Below are 16,046 nucleotides of genomic sequence, written 5' to 3'. Positions count from 1 at the left end.
TGGTATGAAATCTGTTTGAAATATTTTTGTAGAAAGCACTTTTGTCTGAATCACGAGACTTGAACAAGCACAAGAAGTGCTTGCTTCAAAAGCTTTCGGTTATTCGGGTAACCTATTGACAATGCCGAGGGCAAATACGAATATGGCTTAGGGTTTAGCATAAATAGTGTCCAAAGGTGTAACATAAATATTTACTAGGCAGTTTGCATGAGCTCATACATAGTAATGAAACTGCTACAACAACTGCTACAACAACTAAATTAATACATGGCAATAATTTCCCTTAGAAAACAAATGGGGAAAGCAATAAGCGTAATACATTTATACTTCATACTTCTCTGTTATTGTGACAGACGCAGCACAGAAGCACGGGTAAGGATTCTAAATCCGTAAATTGAAATCCATCAGTGACTGGAATTCACCAGAAAATATCTAAATTTGATTAATAATATGATAAAACTGATTAATACAATGCCAAGAGTTGGCTTTGAAATGGGTACTTAGGTGAAGAGAGGTAAATTAAAGGCTACTTTAAATACTTACCAACTACACAAATCTTAACTTAACCAGAGATCAATATGACTAGTCAACTATTAGACATAAACTAGCAACAATCACACACACAGATGAAACAGCCAATATCTGCAAGCCTAGAAGATCACTAGTGACAACCTAGCACTCAGAAGGACCCGCAATCTAGACATCCCCTGTGCTAACAACAAGTAAGGTGAGGAGTGTGTGTGAAAACATCAAGATCATATATATGTAGCAACATTCAGATGAAGACTAGTCAATAGCAAGAACACAACACTAGAAAAGCATGAACAACAAATGTAACACCCTAACCCTCTAGACACTCCAGACAACATACCAACTTCTTCGAAACTCAACTTCTCGCGGGATTTCATGTTGAATCTGATTCTTGACGCGGTTGATCTAAGCTCACCGGAGGTATGAGAACCTTGTAACTTATGCAAATGAATGCAAGAAAAAATCACCAAGATATTCTTACTCTTGATGATTTACCTTATGAACATATGTTTTGTGTATATGAAGACTCTAGAAAAAACTAGTAGTAGAAAGTTGAACGAATATAAAACCAAGCCTTACTTTTTATAATGGTTTTCAAAATTGGAAACAAGATCAATTAGTTCCTAATCACATATTCAGTTTCCAAAATCAGACTAATTGATTTCCAATCAAAGAAGACTTTTAATGTTCAAAATTGGAAAGCATTTTAAAAAATCAATCAATCTTTCTTAAAATAAAAAATCTTCTTAATCATAATGTTAATCAGTTTGTGAGTTTGAAATAATTCTTGAAATACCACAATCAGGATTCATGATTGAATGAACAATTTACCTCAATGATCGTCAGTTGACATATGAGCCTTCAGAGCATATCTTGGACTTTAGACAGTCACCATCACAACTAATTTACCATCTATACTTAGTCTATTTGGTATGTAGGAAATGCCAGTCACATAGTCTATTTGGTATGTAGGAAATGCTACTAACAGATACTAGATCGGATTTAGATATATAACTCTTAAGCAATTGTGCTTTCTTTGCTAAACCTTGTAAATATGTTCAACTAACGAAGAGGACTAATTTCCTAACATCAGTCGCTACACAAATGGGATTCCTTAAACTATAGGAAACAGAAGACTCATTGTGGTTTTGTATCTTTCGGCTTTTGCCCCCTTTTTTCGGTTTCATAAAGAATTTATTTCTCTAAAAAGGAAACCACAAAATGAAAATGAACGTATTAATTAATTCATGAAATGAAGAAAATAGAAATATTCATCCACGATAAAAAAATAAACAAACGATCCTCCTGTTGACCTTCATGCTTAATTTCTTCTTAAAAATTGCTTAGTATCTCATCAATTGTGATACCACTAACGTTTTCAAGTCATCAACTGTGAGAGCAAAGGCTTCTACTTTTTCGGTGCAATGGACCGTTTTGAACGAAACAGGTTGGTCATCAAAAGTTTTGGTTTTCGCTGCCCAATCCAGAAGTTGTTCTCCAACAAACATACCTTTCTCAAGAGTTTCCAACAAGGTCGAGGGGCATGCCTCTCCGGCAGCCCTAATTGGCAGGTATGCCTGCATAGAGCCTGCTATAATATAGAGCATCATGTTAAGTGGTTGTCCCGCTTCAATGACCTGGGCATTCTCCTCGAACATCTTTGGCTTGAGATAGTCGCAGATCGTTCCCAACGCTTCATCATTCATGTTTTGAAGCTCCTTTACCTGTATATATATAATCTTCGTATAAGTTTCAATTTTGATTATTTCCTTATAAAAGATTAAACATTGATCTCTATCCTTTATCCATGATCCATCTCAGCAAGTTGTTCCACCTGAATGTTTTTATTGATTTTATTGTTTATTGTTTTTTTCCTTCCCATAAATCCATTGTCTTCAAATATTTCGTTTTGCAATAATCAAATTATTATAGAAGTAGAAATAGAAATGTCTATCGAGGTATTAAAAAGAGTAAGCATTGCTTAAAAACATGGATGGTTGTGAAAAAAGGGTAAGCAATTAAAGAGGAGATTATGTGGCATCATTTGCTTAAAAACGTGTGAATGCAGAAAACACATTGTAAAAAATTTCGTGGCTTCATTTGTAAATACGCAGACACCTTTTATCCTACATGGCATTTGATTCAGAAATTGAAGTTTAGTTAGAAGTTGTAATGTAAGTGAGTTATTAAATAATTTCTATATAGAGATTCATGAACAAAAACAAAACGAGAGAGAGAAAGGAACCTACTTTTTTCAGGTTCTCCATGCAGAAATGGCGCTGCATAATGCTTCTCCCACATTCGTCAAGAACAGAGAAGATATAATTCACATCCACTTCAGCATTTATGTTTTCTTTCAATTTGTTTTGACTAAAACCATGCATAATATCTATCGCCACATCATCAGAAATGCCATTTCTTGCCATCCACAAAAAAATCACCTCTAGTTTCTCACGTATCTTCCGGTTAGCAGCAATTTCGAGAATGCCAACTGTTTCAAATTAGTGCCAACTACATGATCAAAAAAAGAAAGAAAAAGAAAAGGAAAAAAAGAGTACCAAAAATGTCAAGTTTCAAAAGGTAAGGATTGTCTAAACTTCACCTTTTGACTTCATCAGGAAGATCTTTATGGAGAGAACTAAAGTTTTCAAGTCATCAACTGTGAGAGCAAAGGCTTCTACTTTTTTGCAACATCGGACAGTTTTGAACGAAATCGGTTGGTCATCAAAAGTTTTGGTTTTCGCTGCCCATTCCATAAGTTGTTCTCCAACGAACATACCTTTCTTAAGAGTTTCAAATGAGGTTAAGGGTTTGGCAGGTACGCCTGCATAGAGCCTGCTATAATATAGAGCATCGCGTTAAGTGGCTGTCCCACTTCAACAACCTTGGCATTCTCCTCAAACACCTTTGGCTTGAGATAGTAGCAGATCGTTCTCAATTCGCTATCGTTCATACGTTTAAGCTCCTTTACCTATATATGTATATCAGATTATAATCCTCGTCTAAGTTTCAATTTTGATTAATTCCTTGTAAAAGAGATTCAAGATTTATCTCAGCATGCTGAGTGTTTTTATTGAATTTTTTCTTCCCATAATTCCATCGTCTTCAAATATAGACTGAAGAGAACCATACAAACTAACGCCAACTAAAACCCAAATAAGCTAACAATAAATATGGTTTGTGGATAGCTCCCCCACAATTTTAAGAAGTCAATCTTTGTTCCTTAGAGAGTGAATATTGTGCCTAATCACATTCTACTACCAAAGATTACATGACTATGCTCTTTTACCAAAGATTTAAATTTCTTCCTTGACAAAAGTCCCCATCTCTTATGTGAAATTTGATTCAAAAATTCAATTTTAGTTAAGAGTTGTAATATAAGTGGGTTTATATATATAGCTTTCAAGTTGCAAGGATCTATTTTTATATGACTCTAAAGAGTTTTCTATATAGAGATCCAGGAACATACTTTTGAAAAAAAAAAAAAAAAGAGAGAGAGAAAAAGGTACCTACTTTTTTCAAAGTCTCCATACAGAAATGGCGCCGCATAATGCTTCTCCCATGTTCTTCAAGAACAAAGAAGATATAATTCACATCCACTTCAGCATTTATATTTTCTTCCAATTTGTTTTGACTAAAACCATGCATAATATCTATCGCCACATAATCAGAAATGCCATTTCTTGCCATCCACAAAAATATGGCCTCTAATTTCTCCCGTATCTTCTGGTTTGCAGCAATTTTGAGAATGCCAACTGTTTCAAATTAGTGCCAACTACATTATAAAAATAATAAAATAATAAAAAGAAGAACCAACTATTTCAAGTTTCAAGGATTGTCTAAACTTCACCTTTTGACTTCGGGAAGATGCCTTTGGAGAGCACTAAAGTTTTCAAGTCATCAACGGTGAGAGCAAAGGCTTCCGCTCTTTTGGAACATCGGATAGTTTTGAACGCAACAGGTTGGTCATCGAAAGTTTTGGTTTTCGCTGCCCAATCCAAAAGTTGTTCTCCAACAAACATACCTTTGTCAAGAGTTTCAAATGAGGCTGAGGGACACGCGTCTCCAGCAACCTTAATTGGCTGGTACGCCTGCATAGAGCCTGCTATAATAATGAGCATCGCGTTAAGTGGTTGTCCCGCTTCAACCACCATCTCATTCTCCTTGAAGATCTTTGGCTTGAGATAGGCGCAGATCATTTCCAACGCTTCATGGTTCATCTTTTGAAGTTCCTTTACCTATACATACATATATATACATATATATATATATATATATATTCCATTGAGGGATAAATCTTATTTGAGGGACACCCCTCATATTGTATTTCACTATTCTCTCAATTCTCTGAATCCGATATCATCCAATTGAGTTAAAAGATGTAAACATTGCTAAATAATCCCTAATTGGTTTTGATCATTGTTTTTAAGGCCCCTTTTATTTTCCCTGCTGTATTTATGATGAATTCCTTGATGCTAGAAGAATTTCTATACATAGAACCATGCAAACTAACACCAACTATCTTTTGGTTTCAATGGTATTTGTCCCTACTTGGTTGTAGGATTTCAAGTTTGGTTTGTTGAGAGTGTTTGTCATGGGACTAGCCTAAGTACCTAATTAGTTAGGCTCCTAGCTCCTACCCTTTCTTCTTATCCTCCCCCAGTCACAACTCAACATGCGTCTAATCTCTTCCCCATTAAACATAAAAAAGACAATTACATGTTTGGAAAGAGCTTACCCTATCTTTCAAACCTATGATATTTTGTTTTTTTTTGGGTCTGAATAATACTTCATTAAAAGCCAGAGAAGGCTCCAGCAGCACCAAACAGGAAGTTGCAAGAAGAAGCATACAAGGACAGGGGAGAACCCCAGAGCAATACAAACAAATCACAGGGAGGCCAAAGATACCTCCCAGGAGATAGAAACTGGAAATACAACAAGTAAACATATCTAATAACTATGATAGGTCTGCTTGACGGCACAGAACCATGTCCACCCTCAATTCCTCCTTGACCGATGGTCATTGCACTATGCAAGAGAACCCATCCTTTACCCATGGATCAAGAAGGATTGTACGTGTCGCATTTGGATTCATGCTTCTTTATCTAAGACTGTTCGACCCTCCATTGTAGGCTTATGAATAGCTAGAGCATTTGAGGTAGAACATATGGCCGAGTTGATTGAGGAACAGTTGGACATGCGGGCACAGCACGCTAGCAAAGCCCAATTTGTGCAATTATGGGCCCCGAGCTCAAAATTGGGCCCATGACCTATCGTTCCGAAGAGAACAACGTGACAAATGCAACACACTGCTTTGATGTGACGTATGAGCTATTTTAACCAAATTCTATTGTTTATTTTGACTTTTCAGCATTTAAAGTTTTTAGAATATTTTGGGAAACTTTTATTATTTCCTTTTTGTTTTTTAATTATCTTTCTTAAAAAGTCTAGTGTTTTTCATTAGCTTTCTAAACAAGTCTAGGGTTTCTCTTGTATAAAAGGAATGTGTTGGAGCATACTGAGATCATTCATCTTATTTTCAATCAATATATTTGAGGTTTACTCAATTTCTTTGGTGGATTTCAGTTTGTTGGTGGATTCTGATATTGTTACTTGTAGGGTTATTGTTCGATCTCCTTATTCCTTATATCTTGTTGCGTCAGTTGGTATCAAAGCCTAGTTTTTGCCTGACTCGAAGTGCCTCCAATGGCTCATCCAGACGGAGAAGATAGGACCCGCGGAGGCAGGGAACCAATCACTCGTGATGAATTCAATACAGCAATCGAGAGTCTACGTCAGATGATCCTGACCCTGGGAAACCAAGCATGGCCAAACGAAGATAGAGGAGAAGATCTGCATAAAGATTGATGTCCCTATGGGGCCTTCGTCAAGAAGATAGCGATATGAAGTCAAAGGAAGAAATTCATAACGATCATGCCAACCCAATAACCAACACCAAGAAGACTATTACATGAAGAATGAAATTCCATACTTCAATGGGCACTTACAAGTTGAAGATTTCTTGGATTGGCTTGTTGAAGTGGAGAAGTTCTGGAGATTCTCGAGGCAAAGATGGTAAAGCTAACAGCTTTTTGTCTCAAAGAAAGTGCTGCAGTATGGTGGGATCAATTTAAAAATGCACCAAAGGCAAGGCAAAGCTCATGTGCGAACTAGACGACGGATGAAGCAATTAATGATGGACAGAATCTTCCCGGCAGACTTTGAGCAATATTTGTACCTCCTCTACCACAATTACATCCAAGACCATTGGACGGTGGCAGAGTATATATCTAAATTTTTGCACCTCACAGAACGTAATAGCCTAGATGACACCAATAGTCAACAAGTGGAAAGGTACATGACTAATGGGCTTAAACCTTCCATCCAAGATCGAATTGGGTTGCAAACTTTCTGAACAGTGCAAGAGGCCAATAGCATGGCCCTCAAGGCGGAGCTTATGGAGAATGAGAGACGATCGAGTTCTGACAATTTTCAAAAGAAATCTACCGATTCACATATCCCTATAAAGTACAAAGGTAAAGAAGTTATACAGGTTCTTGAAAATAATAATACTAACAAATGGCAGGGCACAAAGGGAGCAACAGAAGGCGTAGCCGACTGGAGATAAGGGCCGTTTCTAGTGATCGAATCCTTATGCAAATCCTTATGGAGATCACTGTTATCGTTGCGTCAAACCGGGCCACAAATCCAAAAATTATCCCAATTGTCGGCAAGTTAACTTGGCTTAAGCGAATGAGGATGACATTGAGGATCATGGTGCTGATGAGAAGTATGAAGGAGCTGATTTTTCCTATGAGGAATGCGACGAATTAATTAACCTAGTTTTGCATCGGGTGTTACTCGTACCTAGACAAGAGAAAGGGCAGCAACATAAGATATTTCGATCTCTTTGTACCGTCAACAATAAGGTGTGCAGTTTAATTATCGATGGTGGCAGCTGCAAGAATCTCATATCCCAAAAAGTCGTGGATTATTTAAAATTGCCAACAGAGAATAATGAATCGCCTTATTCCTTGAGATGGGTTAAGATAGGCCCTTCAGTCGAGGTGACAAAAGTTTGCAAGGTATCGCTGTCCATTGGCAAGCATTACAAGTCCGAGGTTCTTTGTGATATTATTGATATGGATGCTAGTCATATTTTGTTGGGTAAACCTTGACAGTTTGAAACAGATGCCACTCATAATCATAAAATTGTCATGGCTCTCATGAACGACTCTGGCAAACTTGAGAAACCAGCCGCGAATTCCAGTTTTCTCACTATAGCTAGCAATAAACGTGACTATTTAAAAGAAGTTTAAAATGCGGAAACAATTTATCATATGGTGATGAAAGGGTTGTTAGCTGTCGTACCTAAGAAGGCTTAAATCCCAAAAGAAGTGTAGAAAATTTTGCAACAATTCAAGGAGTTAATTGCTAACGACCTACCCAACCAGCTACTTCCCATGACGGATATCTAACATCAGATTGATTTGGTGCCTAAAACAAGTCTCCCCAATCTGCCACATTACCACATACGTCTCAAGGAAAATGACATTCTACGAGAGAAGATAGAAGAATTGTTGCAAATAAAAGGTTTATTCGTGAGAGCATAAGTCATGATGCAGTCCCAGTATTACTGGTGCCTAAGAAAGATAAAACATGGCGTATGTGTGTTGATAGTAGGGCAATCAACAAAATTACTATTAAATACAGATTTCCAATACAACTGTTGGAAGACATGTTGGATGTGTTAGAGGGTTCTAAGGTGTTTTCGAAGATAGACCTCCAATATCATAGGTGATGAGTGGAAAACTGCGTTCAAAAGCAAGGATGGCTTGTATGAGTGGATGGTGATGCCTTTTGGCTTATCAAATGCACCAAGCACTTTTATACGCCTTATAAACCAAGTTCTTCATTCTTTTATTGGTTCTTTCATTGTGATGTATTTTGATGATATTTTGATTTACAGTCGAACCAAGGAAAAACATTTGAAGCATTTGAAACAGGCCTTTCGAGTTTTGGAGGAAAACCAACTTTTCATCAACCTGAAAGAGTGTAATTTTTGCACCGATAAATTACTCTTTCTAGGTTATGTTGTTGGCGAGGATGGCATTCAGGTGTTAATGAGAAGGTGCGAGCTATTAGTGACTGGTTTGCCCCGAGAATAGTAAGTGAGTTAAGAATCCTTCATGGGTTGACTACCTTTTATTGAAGGTTTGTTCTTGATTTTAGCACCATTACTGCACCCATCACTGAGTGTTTGAAGCGATGAAAGTTTCAGGGGGTGATAAGTAAGAGAAGAGTTTCGCCTTCATTAAGCACAAGTTGTGCACCTCCCCGGTCCTAGCCCTTCCTAACTTTGACAAGATATTCAAGGTCGAATATGATGCAAGTGGGATAGGAGTAGGTGTAGTTATGTCTCAAAAGAAGAAACCAGTGGTTTTTTTCAGTGAGAAACTTAATGAAGCTCTCCAAAAATAGAGTACTTACGAGCAAGAATTTTATGCAATGGTTCTTGATTTGAAATAGTGGGAGCACTACTTGGTGCAACGTGAATTTCTACTCTATATAGCTCACCAGGCCCTGAAGTTCCACAACGATCAGAAATCTGTGAGCAAGATGCATATAAGGTGGAGTACGTTCCTGCAAAAATTCCCTTTTGTAATTAAACATGAATCAGATACCCTTAATCGTGAGGCAGATGCTTTGAGCCAAAGAGCTAACATGCTAGTTATCATGGCTCAAGAGGTGGTGGGATTTGAGTTCTTGAAGGAGATGTATGAAGTCGATGAAGACTTTAAGGAGATTTGGTCCAAGTGTGTTTGCAACCAACCAGTTACAAAATTTCACCTCACTAGTGGTTATTTGTTTAAAGGCAACAAACTCTGTATTCCTGAGACATCCTTGAGGGAGAAGCTAATTCGAGATTTACATAGAGGCAGCCTGAGTGGACACTTGGGATGGGACAAAACAATTGCTGGCATGGAGGAGCAATATTATTAGCCACAATTGAAAAGAGACGTGGGAAAGATTGTGCAAAAATGCTACACTTATCAGGTGTCTAAGGGTCAGTCTCAAAACATTGGCCTTTACATGCCTTTGCCCGCGTCCAATGGTATTTGGCAGGACCTTTCCATGAACTCGTGTTGGGACTCCTCCGTAAATAAAGGGGAGTCAATTTTGTTTTTGTTGTTGTTGACAGGTTCTCTAAGATGGCACATTTCATTGCTTGCAAGAAGACAAATGATGCTGCTAGCATAACTAAATTGTTTTTCAAGGATGTTGTTTGGTTTCATGGAATGCCCAAATCCATCACCTTTGGCCATGGCACCAAGTTTCTTAGTCACTTCTAGGTTACTTTATGGAAGATGTTTGGAAGTGCCCTTAATCGCAGCAGTACAGCACATCCTCAAACTCATGGCCAAACATAAGTTACTAGTAGAACTTTGGGTAACATGATCCGTAGCATTTGTGGAGACAAACCCAAACAGTGGGATAATGCACTGCCTCAAGTTGAGTTTGCTTATAACAGTGTTGTTCACAGTGCCACAGTAAAATTACCTTCACTTTAGTTTACATTTCGGTTCCTAACCATGTGATTAATTTAGTGAAGCTACCCAAGGCCCATGGTGTAAGTACCGCAGCTGAGCATATGGAAGAAAATATCTAGGTAGTAAAGAATGAGGACAAGGAGAGGTTGGAGAAAACTAGTGCTAAATACAAAGCTGCCGCATACAAACATAGATTAGTCAAGGTGTTCAATGAAGGCGACTCCGTCATGGTCTATCTGAAGAAGGAGAGGTTTTCAGTGGGTACCTATAGCAAGTTATAGCCCCTACAAGATTCTAAAGAAGATCAACGACAATTCTTATGTTGTGGACTTGCCCCCATCCATCGAGATTTCAAGCACTTTCAATGTTGCTAACCTGTATGCATTCCATGAAGATGATCCACTCTATCCTGAAGATAACTCGGGGTCAAGTTCTTCCAAAGTGGAAGGGAATGAAACATATGGCCAAGTTGATCGAGGAATAGTTGGACAGACTCGCACGTTGTCGCACCAGCAAAGCCCAATATGTACAGATATGGGCCCCAAGCTCAGAATAGAGCTCCTTTTAAGTACCTGGGTTGTCACGTAGTTATCTTCTAGGCTTGCAGTGGAATGAGATTTGTTTGTTGAATGTGTTTGCTGTTTGATGTGATCTTAGGTATGTGACTAGTTATTGGCTAGTCATACATTTGCTAGGATTATTTTGTTGGTCTAATTTGTGGTCAGATTATCCTTCAATAATCTAATAACCTCAAAATCAAGAATGGGATCAACTAGGGGAGAGTAGTTAAATTCTACGATTTATGACTTTCTACATTCCTAATAAGTAAAAAAGACCAATATAAAGATTCCTGAACATAATTCTAAAAATAATAAATTGAAATAAAAACAAAAAGAAAAAAGGAACCTACTTTTTTCAGCATCTTCCAGCAAATACTGTTGCGCATAAATCCTCTGTCAAACCCGTCAACAACAGAGAAGATATAATTCCCATTCACTTCACTATCTATGTTTTTTTCCAACTTCTTTTTTTTAATATTACCCAAATAAAATCTAACCATTGCATCTGACATGCCATGCATTTTCATGCACATTTGTATCTCCTTTTCTTTCTCACGTCCTGACTCCTCCTTAACCAACGCTCTTGTAAGTGCTTGTTGCATATATATCTATTTCATAACAAATAAGAAGCCAGTTCGTCATTTTAAATGTGCATAAACATAACATTCGTGTAGTGTGTGTGTGAGTTTAAACTGTTATCGTCTTTTTCAATAAGAAAAAATTTATTAGACAAAAGCATAAACATAATGTCACAGATAAACGAATAAAACAATATATTATAAAAAAGATAAATAGTCATTCACTAAAATGGAAAGAATAAAAGAATATGTAATCGAACTCATATTATATATGGACAAAATTTGAAAAATATGGTCAACCTCGGGAGAAATTATAGAATAGTACGGATGTACCACGTTAGTGTATGATACTCCTACTCAAATTTTAACACATGTTCATTTTTGAAAAGAAATTAATTACTTTATTACAACTAGACTTACTTAACTTTTATCTTTTAAAATAGAATTAAAAATGTCTTATAAAAGAAAATTAAAGAATTTTCCGACCCTCTGTCTCCAACTCAAGAGATTCATCAACAAAAAAATTATTCTTCTTTATTTATTTATCAAGATTTATCATAATTCAACACCAGCGTACCTGTAGGTTTCCAAGGAGATATAAAAATAATAGCAGGCCAATGAAAGAAACGATAATTGCGAAGCAGTTTTCCCACACATAGCTACTTGTTTGCAAATTCGTACCAAAGTTACTGCAAGAACCAATTAAGTATTTAATATATAGAATATGTTTTGTTATGAAATATTTAGGATATTTAGAACCAATTACGTATTTAACAGATTCCTCAAATCCACTCTTGTGAAACCAATTTCATATTGTATTTGTCCAGAATGATTTATAAATCAAGACGTGAAAAATAGATAATTTAGATTGTTAAAATAAAACTTGAAATGGACCCAATAAGTTGTCCTTTAAACAAAATGTCTCTTGTGCGCTATTCATGTAACCCTAAACCAAAATGACATATAGTTTTGTAAATAAATGATAATACCTAAACCACTTTTATCCTACAGGGCATCCATTTGAAAAGTTCTGCTTAACATACATATATGCATACCTTAGATTTCTGACCCCCCACCATATGCAGTAAAAGAACTTGGTTGGAAAATGCATTGATCTTGTGTTTCCATATTGAATGGCATCAAGAAATATTCCAAAATTAAATACGGTGGCATTTGGTGGATTTGACGGGCATAACTCATTTAGGAAGGTGATATTTCGTGAAGTACTGCCACTGCAATAATCAGTAGCTCCACAACTTATAGCATTTTTACAGGATTGGTGCCAGCATGATATCTCTCGTTGAATAGAAAAGAAATACCAAAAACCTCCAAGTACCTAACCACAAAATGTTTATTCACGATTAGATCATCTTCAAAACAGTTAGTCAAGTTTTGGTTAAATTTAGCTTGGCTATTTATTTAATACAAAGGAAAACTTAGGGCTTGTTTGAGAATGATTATATGGAGAAGCACAAAGGTGCTTTTACCTGTAAGTGATTATGGTCCCAAACGAGCACTTAGTCAAGTAGTAGTTACAAAACTAAAGATAAGACATAAAATTGTGATTTATGAGTTATGGCGATGAAGATAGAACTTACATGATAAGCAAGGACGTAGAAGAAAAAATAGAATGCAGCTTGAACCCCTGTTTTGGTCTTGTACTTGAGATTCTTACCGAATCTGTAGATTAGGAAAACCCTTGCCAGATAATGCATAACAAGAAACACGTTCACGGTGGTCACTCTTTGGCTGAAATGTCCAGAGCCTCCTGACTTGAAAAAGAAAACTACTATTGCCAACTGGAAAAAAAAACAGCTGGTTAGAGAGTCAATAAGCATAAGACAAGGTTGACCTAAATATAAACCTTGACTGATTTTCCAATCATCATAATAGCTATCGTGGACGAATAAGGATATGAATCTATGATCGAGGATTGAAGTGGGCAAATAAACCTTGACTAAATAGAAAAGACTGAACGGGTCAAGGAACTCAAACCAGGAAAACCAATCAAGACACCCAATCCTCTCCAAAAGACGGCTCATGATACAAAGGATGGTGTGATGTGTAATAGATTGGATGAGACTTTAAAATATCTTCATTTGAATCATTTGATACCTTTTCTAGAGTATTTTTGTATAGGACAATATTTACTCTGAAATGTAAATGTATCGGAGTTAAAACCCTATATGTAATTCTTTGATTCATCATAGTTTTTCTTCTTTTTCTTTTTCAACACCATTACTTTCCATGCATATTCTTCTTCTTCCCTCCTTGGATATTACCTTGATGAGAGTAATTTGCATTTCTTGTCTACCTCCGTCATATAATGGTATGTGATTACTAATCTATATTAACAATCCAATAGATGAGTAGTTCTTTATCGACCTCCTACATGGATTCACTTCTAGTGTGTTTGTTGCAATAGTACATAGTCGATGTCTGATGTAAAGGTGATATTTGGTGTTCGATTATTTTTGTTATCTTTGGATTCTTTGACTTTGTTGATTATACACATTTGGCTATGTATTCTATGTGCGAAGTTTTTCACCTTTATTGTAGGTATGCATTTTCTTCATTTACACACGTGATCTTCATTTTGACCTTTTGTTTAGGTAAATTATGTGCATCTAATAATATTAATACCTACCTCATCAGCAAATTACCTACACTCTCAGCACATCCAGTCAAGGGTCAATATAGTTGGTAACTAGATTGCTCACTACACCCAGATAGCTCCAACAGTTGATGTGGCATGGACAGCTTGCAATGAACATGAATAAGTGTAATACAAGGGTTTTTTTCAAAAAAAAACATTTAGGAACTCAAACGTTTGCATTATTTAAGCAATAGAAGTTGAGATTTCAATCTCTTACCTGTGGGATGGGAAGGATAAGGAAAACGCCAATTAATATACTCATAAAGCTGATGAGAAGTATTACAAAACGGTGTCGTAGTTGAAACCGGCATCAGGAAGAGCCCTTTTAGATAATCTAAACCCATGATTTATAGCATGCAGTGCGAAAGCGGCATCTGGAAGTGCTCGCAAACAAAGAGCTGCAGTCTTCAACCTTTTGTCTATTCCAAGGCACTTGCTCTTCTCATCGATGACTGGAATGTAAAAGAACAAAGGATCTATTGACACTGCAATCCATGATATTATAAACGCATTTTTCCTCGTTAATGGAGAGAAGAAAATGCACCAAAGAATTCCTTTCTCTTTCCTTGCATCATTGTAGTAATCGTCGCCGAAATCGAAATACTCGCTGATAAGAAACGATGTCAGAAGGGAAAAGAATAAGAATCATATGCACGGATGACTTTTAGTAGCATCCATATTCTGAAATTTAATTTTTTTTAATTTATATGTTTTTTGAACAGAGTAGATCCATTAATATAATAGGCAATTACAAGATTACACAGGAATAACACTGCCACATAGGAGGATTCTTGCAAACAAGAAAACAGAAAATATACGCAATAAAATTCACAAGCAAACTCTACATGTATTTAAATCTCAGTTCACACAAAGTTGAAGATGACAGGATCCATATAAAACTCAGGAATCAGTGTTGAACAGATATCATGTGGATAACCACCTCTGAAACTCTTTGGGATTCGAAACACCAGAGAGTGAAAGAGCATTACCACTCAAATTTCACCTTGATATTTTAAATAAAGTCACAGTATCTCCATCGCCCCTTATGATCCCACAATACCAAAGGATAGTAGATCTCACTAGATTCATCAACTCCACCTCCGCATAAAAGAGATCTTAGAAGTGCAACCACCAAACCTTTAAATTTCAAAAATACAAACAATAGGAGGGAAAAGGTGGAGATCTACTAAGATCAATCCAAAATCAGGCCAAAAGGCTGAGAAGCAACCCTTAAACACCTAGGGGGAGAGAAAAGCTTGCCAAAGAGGCAAGGGAGCAAAAGCCCAGCCTAAAACCGGGGGAAACTCTCCACTACAAGACTGGGAAAGAGAGACACGATTTATTAGCTGAAAGGAGATGGTTCCAGGGCATTCCCCTGGAATCAAAGAAGTTATTTGCACTAGATTAGAGGGGTTCTTGTTGGAAGAAGAGGAATGAGAGGAAGAAGAGATTTATGGAAGAAGGGGAAAAGGATTCTCGATTGTGTTTTAGCAATCAAAACTACATGTATATATATAGTAAGCTTCGGTTGAGGGACATCCTTGTAGGGCCCACCATACATTGTATTTTATTAATCTAAACCGTCTATTTTGTAGATATTCATTTGAATATCATCTCTACAAAAAAATCACTTGAATCCGATATCATTTGACTACTCAATTAAATTATTAAAATTTTAATATTTTCTTGAAGCACTGAGTTCATTGATTTCATAGGACACTATTAGATGTCTAAATGGTCCGATTTGTCTAATTTTTTGCAAGAATGATCTATGAATAAAGACTTAAAAAATAGATAGTTTGGATTAGTGAAATACAATATGAAGTGGGCCCTATAAGGTGTCCCTCAAATAATTTTTCCTCAATAGAAGTGGACTATATATATATGTATATATATATATAGAATTATTTAAGCTCAACAACAAAAAGGTTTTGCATAAAATCAAGGCTTAATTGCACTAATGCTAAATCAAGGTTTTACATGAAACCTCAAACCCAAAACTCCTCATCTTTCTCTAAGATTTTCATGGTCGTCTCCTGGTTTGTTGCAGCTGCTTCTCCTCTACAACCCATCGTCAAATATGAGATTTTAATATGGAGGTGTGGCCTCTATAATTTAATGGTCAATTTTGACAAATACATGGATCGATTGAGGAGGCAAGTTTTCCACC

The 16,046-nt window shown here is 36.5% G+C and overlaps 1 protein-coding gene across 1 annotated transcript; it reads right to left on the bottom strand.

Annotated features, from left to right (window-relative positions):
• Positions 1-1,811: 1,811 nt before the first annotated feature.
• LOC148918594 (cyclic nucleotide-gated ion channel 1-like) lies at positions 1,812-14,279 on the bottom strand. The gene is made up of 10 exons (XM_089047768.1): positions 14,094-14,279; positions 12,819-13,019; positions 12,276-12,556; positions 11,798-11,909; positions 10,993-11,250; positions 4,382-4,769; positions 4,045-4,286; positions 3,134-3,502; positions 2,781-3,022; positions 1,812-2,255 (listed from the first exon to the last, which is right to left on the bottom strand). Exons 1-8 carry the CDS (start codon positions 14,136-14,138, stop codon positions 3,335-3,337), a joined length of 1,695 nt encoding a protein of 564 aa, XP_088903894.1. The 5' UTR covers positions 14,139-14,279; the 3' UTR covers positions 1,812-2,255; positions 2,781-3,022; positions 3,134-3,334.
• Between the last annotated feature and the right edge of the window lie 1,767 nt (positions 14,280-16,046).

Source organism: Prunus mume, linkage group LG3 (assembly GCF_029339155.1).
Source record: "Prunus mume cultivar Tortuosa linkage group LG3, ASM2933915v1, whole genome shotgun sequence".
Classification (NCBI taxonomy): domain Eukaryota; kingdom Viridiplantae; phylum Streptophyta; class Magnoliopsida; order Rosales; family Rosaceae; genus Prunus; species Prunus mume.
This window is presented reverse-complemented; position numbering and strand designations above follow the sequence as displayed.